Source organism: Anolis sagrei, chromosome 2, assembly GCF_037176765.1.
Source record: "Anolis sagrei isolate rAnoSag1 chromosome 2, rAnoSag1.mat, whole genome shotgun sequence".
Lineage (NCBI taxonomy): Eukaryota > Metazoa > Chordata > Lepidosauria > Squamata > Dactyloidae > Anolis > Anolis sagrei.
The window spans coordinates 52,887,020-52,900,434 of record NC_090022.1 but is presented as its reverse complement, the minus strand read 5'-3'; the positions used below and the strand labels follow the sequence as shown (position 1 = coordinate 52,900,434).

The following is a 13,415-nucleotide window of genomic DNA, read 5'->3' as shown; positions in this document are numbered from 1 at the left end:
TTTGTATGGCAGTGTAGATGAGGCCTTACTCTTTCAGTGAATTTGAGACTTTGCTGATAGGGATTTCAATCTACCGGTAGTTCTTTCTGTAGTATGCACAGTGCGTGACCTTCTCATTGTTTATACAATACTGTTTGCTCATATCTAGCATATCACTGTTCCAAGAAGGAATACTTTGGATTGGTATAATGGAGGATCAATTTCTGTACTGCTGTTCTGCCCGCAGTCTACATATATATGATTTGAATTCATTAACCAGCTTTTGGACTTATGTCAGTAGTCCTATAAGTAATCTCTACCTCTGTGGTGCTGATGGGAAATCCAGCAGAGTAGTTGCTATGGGTGTGGATAACAGGTATGTTGGCTTATTAAGAAAAATAGCAAAAAAATGAAAACTTCTGTAAAATGAATAAAGCAAGATAATTCAGAATATCATTGAAAACAAATCACATTACTGTTACTTTTCTCAAAACAAATACTTTGATATCATTACAGTACATCCCTCATATCTGTGGGACCATTATTGGCATTTCACCTACCTGCATTTGAGAAAATGTGTCCTCTAGGAATTTTTTAGGTCTTCCAGATGATTCTGTGGTGTTTCTGCCAGAAGATGCTATAGAATCTTACTGGAGAACTTCTCTAAAAAAGTTTCGGATCCTACAGAGAGACTCTATGGAAATTTTTTGCAGACATCATTTATTTCAGTAAAGTTCATTATTATCCACAGTTTTCTATCTGCACTGTAATTTCAGGGACTTGTTCTCAGGGATATACTGTATCTAGACTATACCTACCAGAAACACTACTGTCATTTTTTTTAAAAAAACAGACCTTAGAATTGTTACTTTTTTGTCTACAGTTCTCAGAACTCCATCCCCAGAAGTAGCATAGTCACCAACCTTGGTGCTAGAAAGATTCTTGTAGCCATAGTCCTTCAATCACCCATGTTCTTAACTATTATGAGAATTAAAAAGAGCTTTCTTCTTTTACAAAATTTCTGAAATGTATTGTTTATTTCTCTGTTTCTTTTCAAAGCTTAAGGATATTCTCTCTTTATAATGGGAAACGGTTAAGCACAGTTCTGCCACCTCCTTCTCCTCTGCTCCAATCAATTCTAAGCTTTACGTATAACCGAGCCAGTGGAACAATTTACCTTCTCCTGACACCCAGGGATATATGGGTCTATACAGCAAGGTAATATAATGATGGCAATGTAGACATTCAAAATAGTTTATAATAGAATAATTCGTAAATGTCACAATGGGAAATAACTCAGATGATTTTCCATTGCTCTTCTGCATATAAACATAATGACAACAGGTGCCCCAGTTTTTTATATTATGTTAAAATAATATAATTGATGAGGAATGAAATAAATTTAGATAATTTACCTTACTGATAGAAGTATAAAAGGAAGCCAATGTATAAATCTCTTTGTTGAATCTTTGGTAAAGATTGAGAATCTTAAGTGTTTTTCTTGACTTTTTGGACTCTTGTGGAATGTTTATTCGAAGGAGAAAAATGATGATACATGACTAATGGTGAAATTTATTGATCTTTACCTCCATCTAATATAGGAAAGAAATATAATGTCAGAAACACATTTTGATGTTGAAAATATGTTTTTTGTTTCTAAGTATTAGCAGTCAGTGGTTTTATACTGAAAATTTAAACACAACATAACAAATTGTTCTGCACAAACAGGGCATTTCTGTTATACTTTGTGGTTCTACATGTAAATTACAATTGCCTTCTATATAGATCTATTATCAAAGGATTGATTCTTTGTGTCAGTGTTTGATTGGTTGTCCATTATTACCATATATCCTCATGTATAAGTCTATGGCTGATTTGGGAGCCAAAATTATGGATTTTGATATGACTTGTGTGTAAGTCGAGGTTCATTTCATAGAGAGGGGAAAGGTCTGCAGTACCTCAGGTGTCTAGCTGCCCTTCGTGGCCACCATTTTCCAAGTCACACATGAAAAAAGGATAGATGCTGCAGCAGAGGGAGCAGCAGAGCTCAGTGCTTCTTTTAGGTTCTCCCAGATCAGACTAAGTTCTTACCTTTTGCTTCTCTAACACTACATAACTTTTTTTAAAAAAAAAATCTGTCTGGGTTTGAAAGTGCTACTTCCTGTTTAATTATGTGGTACTTACTTTGAAAGTAGTTGTTATACTCTAGAAAGTTCATTTTTGTGGCTGCCACAAACTATGTTGAATTGGTTGAGACTCTGTGAGATATTCATTGAAAAACTATAGCAAAATTCTGGCTATCACTATTGCAGTTTTAATAACCAATATGACCACTTCAGTTTCATCATTTTGACTTCCAGTGAAAATACAGATTTGCTCTATTTAAAAACATCTGGGGACCCCAGGTTGAGAATCACTGTTTTAGTTAATGGTCTGATATTCCTACATCTTAAAAAGGAGCACTATTTAGACAATTGCAATGTAAAGTTTTCCTTCTAAGCAAAAGAAGCATCAAAGTAGAACATTATTTGACCACATTTCCCTTTGTTGCCCAGTCGGCACAAATGTGACATTAGAAACCCCAACAATATGCCTATATGTATAAACATAAAACTAATTGTATATGTTATTGTACCTGTGTAAACATAAAGCTAATATAGACTCCCTGCAAGTTGCAGCAACAAATCAATTTAGCCTTGTAAACTGAAACATGGCGCTGCTTTCCTAACTGAGTTGGAGATGTGCCATTTTCTTTTTCCTGGAGCTGAGCCACTTCAAACTGGGAAATTGGCACACTTGTCTCCCACCCTGCTGGAGACTCATGAAACCGGATTCATTTACTGTATACTAGTGGATTCGGAATGTTCCACAGATTGCAGAGAAAGCAAACTGGCTGCTGTATTTTGCACTAGCTGCAATTTCTTAGCAGTTTTTAAAGGCAATAACTCATTGATTGGAGTAATTTAAACTATAGCTGAGAAAGGCATCAATTATTGTGACCAGGAAGGTTTTTGAATCCCATGCTGGGAGAATGGTGGGATATAAATTTAATAAATAAAATAGATACTGCCATGACTGTAGCCAATCCTGGACAGAGGCACTGCTGGGCACAGTAGGCTCACGATTTTCCTGAATTAGGATTGGTCTAGATTAGAAGCACCTGTAAACTTCATACCTATTTTTCAGAGGTAGTGGAATATGTTCAGATCAGGTTGTACTCCTGAAAAGGATGTGTGGGTTAATTTACCAGTAATGATACTTTCCCATTTCCATCCCAGCTAGGTAAAATTGAGACTTCATTGCTCTTTCTTTCATGAATAATCTGACCTACTTTGAACAGGATTAATCTCCCTTCCTGCTCTACCCCATCTAATAATTTGGAATGGGATCTTGCATTGTATTTGTTGAAATTCAGTTTTGCAGCAGTTTTGTTAATTATTAATTAAATTAAAATGTTCATGTGTTGTATTTTCTAGATCAGTTATTTTAAAACATGGTCCCAGGAGCCCTGTTTCTTGGAAGCTCATCAAGCAGAAAGTAAAGACTGATAGTACAAACAAATGATAGTTTGTGTACTGATACTGATCTTTTAGAATGTGCAACTAGAGGAGAAAGTTGGGTGTGTTGTACAAAACAATGTTAAGCAGGTCACGAGAAACACTCGACCTTGCTAAGTGCTTTTGTATCATATGAATGGGTTATAGTTGAAATATAAGCCCAGAATGGCTTGCAGATGTACAAGGATTCTTATATTCTTGAAAAATAGCTCTGTGCAAATTACTGGAACCAAACTACTGCCAAGGTTCAAAGATCTTTTGCATGTGTGAATTCTCAGTTTGTGTGTGAATGTAATGCATCTGGAGAGACCATTCACTTAATGCAGGCATTAGCATACCATACTTTGCCATAGTTTTCATTCTGATCACATTTGTACAGATTTAGAAATTCAAGATCTAGCACTTCAATCTTCTTGATTAATAATGGGGATGCTTTCTGAACTACTTCCCTTCTACTGAATTTTGTGAAATAATCTATCAGTGAAGATGTAAAGTGTTAGTTATCAACTAACAAATTGTTCAGGAAACTGTTCTGCACTCACTTGCTATATTAGGGTTAAAGCTTTACTGTACTTTATGTCACAGCTAGCAGTGCTATATGTGCACACACTCTTGCTTGCACTTGCTTTGTTCAATGTTTGCTGTCAATCTGACTTCAAATTTTGTAGACTCTATGAATGAGAGACCTCCAACATCGCCAGTTATCAAGTGCCCTTTTTAAGTCTTGCAGACTTAAATCTATGGCTTCCTTGATTCAAGTTAGCCACCTTCAGTCTTCCTTTTTTCTCGCTGTCTTCCACTTTATCAAGCATTATCATCTTTTCCAGTGAGTCATACTGTCTTGTGATCTGTTCAGGATACAAGCTGTTTCAATTTATTCATCTTAGTTTCTAGGGAGATTCAGGATAGATTTGTTTTAGGACAAATCCATGTGTATTTTTAGCAGTCCACTGTCACTTTATTTACTGTCCAGAATTCACACCCATATAGAGAAGTTATAAATATTGGAGCATGAATTATCCTGACTTTGATATTTGAAGATCTTATTCAATTCTTTAATAGCTACTCTTCCAAGTCCTAGTCATTTTCTGGCTTCCCGAATATAGTCTCCATTTTGATTAATGACTAAGCTAAGATATAAAAAGTCTTGGATTTTTCAGTGTCTTCATTGCCCACTTTTAAGTTATGGAAATCATGTGTAGATATTATTTGTGTATTGATATTTAATGATAACCTTGTGCTTGCACTTTCCTTCAGTAGTCATTTCCACGTGTAGCATGTTGTCATCTGCATGTCTTCAACTGCTGATGTTCCTTCCCACAATTTTCACACCTGCTTCTCTTGAGTCTAATCCTGCTTTTCCTCTGATACATGTGTTCTACATATAAATTAAACTGATAGGGTGATAAAGCGTAGCCTTGTCTGATCCCCTTGCCAGTCAAGACAATCTAATGCTCCAGGATAATTAGATGTTGTGCAATTCTCATTTTTTTAAAAAGTGAGCCATGATCTACACAATCAAAAGTTTTTCCATTTTTCAATCTGTATTTGAAATATAATCCCTAGTACCTCTTCCCTTTCTGAACCCAACTTGGACAAAGTAGCAATTTTCAATCCATATATGGTAGAAATCTTTCTTTTAAAGTCTTGAGCATCACTATGCTTGTATGAGAGATTAGTGAAATAGTCCAGTGGTTACTAACATTTCTGCCATCCCCATTTTTGGAAACTGCAAAGTATATTTACGTGTTTGTTTTCCATATTTGTTGGAAGATGTTTCTTAGAATTTTGTTAGCATTTGAGTGGATTGAAGCAGCTCTGTTCCTGGTGATTTATTTATCCCAAGTACACTGAGAGTAGCTCCCACTTTTCCCCCAACTTTCCTCCCCCCCCCCCCCAACAATCATATTTCTGACAGTGGGGAAGTGAGGGCTCATAGAGGTGTCAGTAGCTGCTGGGTGGCTAACTTACCCTATTTTCCCCCGTCCCTGTTTCACTATGTATATGTAAATGCAGGCATTCCAAAATCTAGTCAGCTTCAGAAAATACTTTTGGCCACAGGCATTTCAGATAAGGAAGACTAAACTTGTATTCAAAACAAGTTTTCTGTATAGCAAAAAGACTACAGGTGCATTTTTTTTTCTACAAACCTGCAGTGTCTCAAATTTAATACAGTTCTCAAAACGTGTTCCAGGAACAAACAAAAAAGTTCCCTCCATTTACAGAAACTTTTCATGTGTTGATTTTTTTTTCTTGCTTAAGTTTCTTGAAGACTTAAAATTAAACCCCAGGTAGCACACTTGCAAATTTTCATTCCACTCTTAATGGGAACAAAATACAATGTCATGGAAAAAATATGAGGAAATATATAAAAGAGATGAAATGATGATGACTTCTATTTGAAGATGAATCCAAAATGCTAGAAAGGGAACTGGATTTATTCAAGGCCGCTGAAAAATGCAGGTGTCCCAAACACTTTCCTGGCTCTCAACACACTTTCTACAGTACCCTTTTAGTAAAGTAGCTAGGAAGAGAGGAGGACCTCTTATCCCCATTCCCACACTAGTAGAGTCTAATGCTTTGTGTGCTGGATACAAGTGGAAACCAAGGGGGTCACTTCACACTCAGCCCCATGGGAGATATCTGGGGTTCCCAACCCATAGTGTGATGTCATTAACAGGATGAAAGATGAATGATGAAATGTCTGGCATATCTGCCCTTCACAGGTGTCCTTCTGGAACTGGTCCATAGGGCCTGAAATCCTCCCTGCACTTTGCTCTCCCTCTCCAAATCTCCAACAGTGAAGGAGTAAGGTCATTCCCATGGAAAACCCCAGCAAGTGATAATGTGAGATCTGTTCTCCTTTCCCCAAAAATGGAAACGGGCAGCTAGCACAAAAAAAGGAGGTTTATGGAGTATTTCAGATTTCCGCATAAGGGAGATTCAACAAGTGTTTGGCATGTCCATATATGTGTTCACAAATACAAACTGCAATATAAGAAAAATTAAATGCAGGTTTAAAAAAAACACTTCTAATCTTTTGTATGATTTATGTAGCAGTAAATTATACGTTTTCTAAGTTTAGATGTAGGGTTTATGTCATTATTTTTAAGGATTGCAATAACAACGCCTTATTATCTCCCAGTCTGTTCCCGTTGTTTAGTAATAACATGATTTCTGAAGCATTTTGAACATTTAAGTAGACAAAGGATAATTATAAGCATGTGATAAACATAATGTTTGAACTAATTATGACCTGTGGAGTGACTGCCAAATTTAGTCACACCCACTGTCATGTATATGACAAATACTGCTATCATGCACTTTGAACAAACTAAGGCCTAAAGACTTCCTATTAAGTTTCATTTTTAAAAAGAAAAGTTGACACAAAGAAAAGTTGCATAATGAACTAGAGGAAATTTAATTTTGAAAACGTTGAAGCAGAATTCCTTAGTACTACTGTGAAATATGTAATACAAATTCTATATTAATTAGAGAAGGATATAGTGAGAAAATATTAAAAGATATATTGCCAAAGACTTTCACGGCCAGAATCACTGGGGTGCTATGTGGTTTCCGGACTGTATGACTATGTTCTAGCAGCATTTTCTCCTGACGTTTCGCCTTCATCTCTGAAAATGCCAGCCACAGATGCAGGTGAAATCTCAGGAGAAAATGCTGCTAGAGCACAGCCATACAGCTTGGAAACCACACAACACTTCAATATTGAAAGACTTATGAAAATTGAATGGGGACACTTTTCATAAATAGAGCCCTTTTCTATGAAAGGCAGAACCTATAGGCAGCGAATAATCTGCAGTGTTTGCATGTTTGAATATGTGAAATACCGTATTTTTGACTAATTACCTTGCTCACATTTTTGACTAATTACCTTGCCAAAATTGGGGTGGGCATTAGAGTTGTGTCATGTAGTAATCTTAGTACTGAGAAAAAGCAAAGGGGCAAGCTGTTTCAGGAGCTGCATCTGGAGCTCCTAGTTGAGGGATGTAATTTCTAATTAAAGGAATAGGGTTCAATGCTAAGGAACCCTGGGATTTGTAGTTTGGTGAGGCACCAGAATTCTTTGACAGAGAAGACCCAAGACCTTGTCAAACGCATCTATCTGTATATCTTCATCCATGTAGACACCCATCCGTCTATTTAGATATTTCAGCTGACATGTGCTCTCATTCTAGAACTGATCCTGCATGTAGAGCAGCAGTGTGGACTATTGGAGAGCTACAGCAACACTTACACAGAAAACACCCCTTAGCCTCGTAAGTCTCTTTAAAATTTGCTTGTTGGACTCTCCTATTGCCACATATTATTGTTTCACAGTTTTTCTGTTCTTACAATAAGCTATTTTCATTTATTGCACATAAATTAATGTACTATATGTGATCCCTAGTCAACAGTAGGATTTTAGCGAAAGTTAATAGGACATAGTGAATATTTAAAATATATTTAATATTACTAACATCAGAATTCTTTCCATTGGAAGAACTGACAGCTCTGGGTATCAAAGTAAGCAATCCACTACCTTTTGTATTGGCTTGTGAGTGAGCTATAGTGGGAAGTCCATTAGGTTCTATAGTACAAATTGATTTAAAGTTTTTAATAAGACCTGCTGTTGTTTATTTGTTGATTCATTTCTGACTCTTCGTGACCAGATGAACCAGCCCACACCAGAGCTCCCTGTCAGCTGTCACTACCCCCAGCTCCTTCAACGTCAAGATAGTCTCTTCAAGAATAACGTCCATCCATCTTGCCCTTGGTCAGCCCCTCTTCCTTTTTCCTTCAGTTTCCCCCAGCATCATTATCTCCTCCAAGCTTTCATGTCTTCTCATTATGTGGCCAAAGTACTCCATCTTTGCCTCTAATATCCTTCCCTCCAGTGAGCAGTTGGTCATTATTTTCTGGAGTATGGACTGGTTTGATCTTCTTGCGGTCCAAGACCCTCTCTGAATTTTTCCTCCGGCACCTCAGTTCACAAGCATCTATCTACCTACATAATAAGAATTTCAGTGTCTATTTTAAAATGCTAACTATAAAATACTGGTACTTTGTGCAAATCATCCAGTCTGCTTTGCATCATTTAACTTACAGTCATTATATTTGTAAATTTAAAATCAATTAAAGTATACAGAATGTTTCAGGGATAATGGAAATACAAGTATGTGGGAAGAAAGTAATTTTTCTTATTAGTTCTGGAACAATGACATAATCAAATCAGCAATAAAAAAAAGTGTCTGAACAAGTTATTATCTCAGAGTAGTTTACTGGTTTATCCAAAACATATCATTCCCAGAAAAGAAGACATATGATAGTACAATAATAATAATTCAAATATGATTGCAAAAAGCAAAATAAATGAACAAATAAAATAAAACATAGAAATACACTTTTCTATTTGCAATGGGTTGTCTAATATGGCTATACAAGGACAGCTTTAGTAACTATTATTGGAACCTTTCTCTGTCCTGTCATTTATTTTAAATATATTGCTCAAGGCATGTATAGGTTGTAAGTTAATTTTATTAATGAATTTCTTTATCAAATAGAATTTGTATATAGTTTTTGTGAAATTATCAGTTCTGGTACACATGACAGTTGGCTTGCAATCCATTATGTGCATGCTTATTTGGTGCTGCTTTAATATATTTCCCTAGCTGTGTTCAGGAAAATGAATATTTTCAACATACTCGAAAAAGAAATGTTAAAACTCCAGCCAGGTGTGAATGCCTCTGCAGCTTATCCTCACCTTTATGCTATTTGACAGATGACGGAATGGTGTATGCAGATAATGAGGAATTTCTGGTCCTTGGTATGCAGGTAAAAAAACCAAAAATATGTATCTAATTAAATTAATTAACTAATTTGAGAATGATGTATACATCTGTATGTTTCATACTAGATTCTGTAAAAGTGTACATATTTGATACTTAAAGGTACACCAGATTGTCCATAGTTGGTTTATTAGTGACTGCTATGAATGCAGCCTTAAGAATATTTGTAAGATATTTTAGTCTCTTGTGCAACATCTTAATTTGGGGGATTTCCCACTCTATTCCTTGAGGAACTGGCTGAGGCAAGCAGTGTAATTGTTCAAAGGGCGTGTTTCTGGAAATACAGAGTGGTTAAAATACTCCCAGGAAGTTTATTTGGATAATATCTGAACTAAGTAGGTCAGAAATTAAACTCTTCAAACAAGCAGATTATATATTTGATACAAAGTTTTTTTTGTACTATTGATCCATCCATCCTTGGGCTCTCAGCTATTTATTTATTTATTTATTTGCTTCACTTTTATACCGCATATTTCAGCCCTTGACAGGCGACTCAATGCGGTTATGTCAGACAATAGTATTTCAGAGTCTCCAACAGAAGACTTTTCCAAATTGGCTATCAGAGATTCTGTTTATGTTTTCTTAAATTATCAGTTCTAAAAATTCAGTGTGGGTCACTTTGCCTACTGTTAGTATGTGCTATGACACTGAGCTTGGTAGCTGACATTGAAAGTGCTTGCAAAAATGACTAAATGACACTGAAGGGAAAAAAAGATTTGAAATCAAGGTACTATTTTTGTTTTGTGTTTTTTTTGTTGTTCTCTTGCTTTCTCACTGTAGACTGGTTGTTTTTGGTATATGCCTTCAAGTCGTTTACTAGATGCTGGGGCATTCTTGGCAAGATGTGTTCAGAGGGATTTTGCCTTGTCATTCCTCTGAGGCTGAGAAAGTGTTATTCAAGGTTACTTCAGGGGGTTTCCATGACTGAGTGGGATATGAACCCTGGTCTCCAGAGTCCAACACTCAAATGCACTATACCAACTTGGCTCTTCTAGTGATTGGTACCTTTAACTTAGTTGACTTCCTTCCATACGTATCATCCCCTCTTTTTCACTCTTAACTAGTGGTAACAGACCTAGTCTTTATAACTCTCAAGGATATCATTCATTCCGATAAACTCACTTTAGTGAAGATGGTCCTTAGTGATGACAACAGCTTCCACTTAAGCTAACAACTGGGCCCTAATAACTTTATCTAAAATCTTGGCATTGTGTTTTGAATATTAATACTAATTTTGATAATGAATTATTAACAGATTTTATTTTTATTTTTGGCCTTAGAAATATATCAAAGATGCTGTGGAAACTCCAAGATGCTTCTAGACAAGGCTTTTCCAATGGCCTATCCATGAAAGTTGACAAAAAAATGTCAACTACAGCAGTGTTTTCCTATAGTTTATTTCATCTTTCTTTTCCTTGACAGATAAAAAGAACAGAACAGCTGCACACTACATTGTTTTATTCTGAGTAGTAGGAGCCCAAATCTCCCTGGAAACAGTCCTAGTAACAGATATTAAGCTATAATCAATACCATTATACGCTTATACTATTCTGCAGCACTTCACCTCAGTAGAAAATAAGTTTGTAAACAAAATCTTGCAGCCATTAGAAACCAGTTTCCTGGTTATATATACTTATTGCCAATTTGGTAAATCTAAATAATAATTTCACAGATTTTTGGCAAGATGATTGAAAGTGAATGTTTATAACAATGTGAAACAAAACCTGCAAGTTCCAAATACTTACATTATTTAATTTGGGAGTTTTAAACATCTCAGCAGATAAAGCCAAAATTATTTAGGTTCATGACTGACATAAGAACCTTCCTATGCACAGTTGTGCCTCTTAGAAGGAGCAGTATAGACTCTGGTAGAGTTATTTCCCCACCTTTGACATATCTTTGGTGCTTTTTTACAAATTTGAAACATTTCAATCTGCCCACAGCTTCAGCCTACAAGTTTCTCCATGTTTCAAGGAAGTTTTCTATTTATTGTTTTTATCATAAATAAAGAAATCGTATCCTGAATGCTTCCCTTTTAGAAATGACTTTCTTCATAGGGGCATCTCCATATAATAGTTTCTTCAAAGATGTTTCATCAAGTGCCAGGTACCAACTATATATATGCTGATACAGTCTTGAAATGATTGTGCAGCTATATGTATGCAAAAGTTTTGTATCACATTTGGCATAATGATATTTCTTATTTCGTAAAAGGATGGGAGAGTTTTGTTTCTTCATACCTCAATACAAAATTTGGTGTATTATGAAATGGCAGCCATTAAAGATCCAGTAAGTAAACTTTATGACTTCTGTTGATGCTATTGAAAATTAATATTTATTAATATATAATGTTGATGGGTATTTTTGTAAAATAAAAAAAAGAAATCTGCAAACATTAATACAACCACAAACAGGATAGATTTATATTTTTACATACAGGTCATACATAAGGCCCATATTCCTTTCTATGTTGTACTTGCTATGCTTTTCTTTTTATGCATCTACACCAGCCAATTGGTGGTCATCTGAGAGGGAAGCCATTTTTCACCTGTGTACCCTTCTGATGATCTGCACTGCCATGCACAGTATGACTGGAATAATTTAGCTTGTTTTCAACCAATTGAGACAGTGGGGAGTAGCTTTGGGTGTATGTGAGCATCTTGAGAGCTTGTTTTCACCCAACTTTGAGGGGTAGGTTTTAGGGTATGTGATCAGTATGAGGCAGCAAAACCGCTACTTATTGCAATACTTTTGATTAATGTGGAGTACTTTTAACATGAACATTTTTTTAAAAAAAAATGGGAAGTTGGGTCAAAAACAGGAGGCTGGATTCTTCAGGGCAGATTCAGAATTCTTGGGAGCCCAGGATTCTTGAGGGCCCAAGAGTCTCATGCAGCCTGTGGCCTATTATTTTCCCAGTCCTGATCTACATCATGCACAACATTCTGTATATCTGAATGTTGAATCTTCAACTGAGTACATTTAATTTAATATAAGAATAGAAATGGAACAAAAGGTATTTTAAGACTCATCTTTTCATTATAATCATTTTAAATAATTTTAAATTAGTCTGAAGCTGTTGTTATTGTTATTATAACATATCAAAGTATAGCTCCAAAACGTATATTGGAATGTTATATTCATGTTGATTTGTGAGATTTCTTATTTGAACAGATATGTATCCATTCAATATTCGCTGTTATTAAAGAAACACATCAATTAATTTAGGTGATCCACTTAAGACATGATTCAACCCATCGCCAACTGATTATCATATACCAGAGGTCAAAACACAAATTGATACATTTCAGAAGCTTGCCTGCTCTGAAGCTAGTTTTCCAGATAGAAGTATCAGACGATACCACAGTTTTTACAAGACTGGTGAGCAATGAGAATAATGAGTACTATTGTGAGAATGTGATGTGTTTATGACAGGACTATTATTGTGATGTTATAATTGGCTGATTTTATCAAACATTTCCTCTAAAACACCTGCAGCTTTTGATATTCTAGTTAGATCTCTGGATTAATCTTTTAGGACAGAGTGTGATGTTACTTTTGTTACTACTTTGGATATTTAAAATATCCACAATTTTACAAAATTTGAAAAGGATTCACAGAAATAATCCTGACAAATACATAAGTTAGCACAAGCAAAACAGAAAGCATGCACAGACACACACACATCTCTATCATCTATCTGTCTGTCTGTCTATTTCCAGAGAAACTGCTATGGAATAAATATGACAAATTCTCTTACAGATATCAATATGTTTATAAGAATTTCTGGGCACACAGCCATTTATGCAAAGTCTTCTAAGTTTCATACACATAAAGCACAGCCCAGATTTGAGAAATGCTATTAATCGTTCTGAGTGTGAAACAAAAGTATTAAGTTGAATGGAATAACAACATTAAGATACGACTCTACATTTATGCATTTTATACAACAAATACATATTATATCCCCCAATTACCTGTGGTAATGACCACTACCAAAGTAATCTTTCATATAATATTGCAGAAAGTTTTG

General features: G+C 35.5%; 1 protein-coding gene across 1 annotated transcript in view; it reads left to right on the top strand.

The window, feature by feature from the left end:
• Nucleotides 1-1,042: 1,042 nt before the first annotated feature.
• Nucleotides 1,043-13,415, top strand: part of LOC132765615 (uncharacterized) — a 30,914-nt gene continuing 18,541 nt past the window's right edge. The window contains exons 1-5 of the mRNA XM_067463503.1: nucleotides 1,043-1,197; nucleotides 7,733-7,813; nucleotides 9,206-9,368; nucleotides 11,597-11,671; nucleotides 12,611-12,763. Coding sequence (XP_067319604.1) covers nucleotides 9,324-9,368; nucleotides 11,597-11,671; nucleotides 12,611-12,763 — 273 coding nt within the window. The 5' untranslated portion in view covers nucleotides 1,043-1,197; nucleotides 7,733-7,813; nucleotides 9,206-9,323. The remainder of the gene's footprint in view (nucleotides 1,198-7,732; nucleotides 7,814-9,205; nucleotides 9,369-11,596; nucleotides 11,672-12,610; nucleotides 12,764-13,415) is intronic.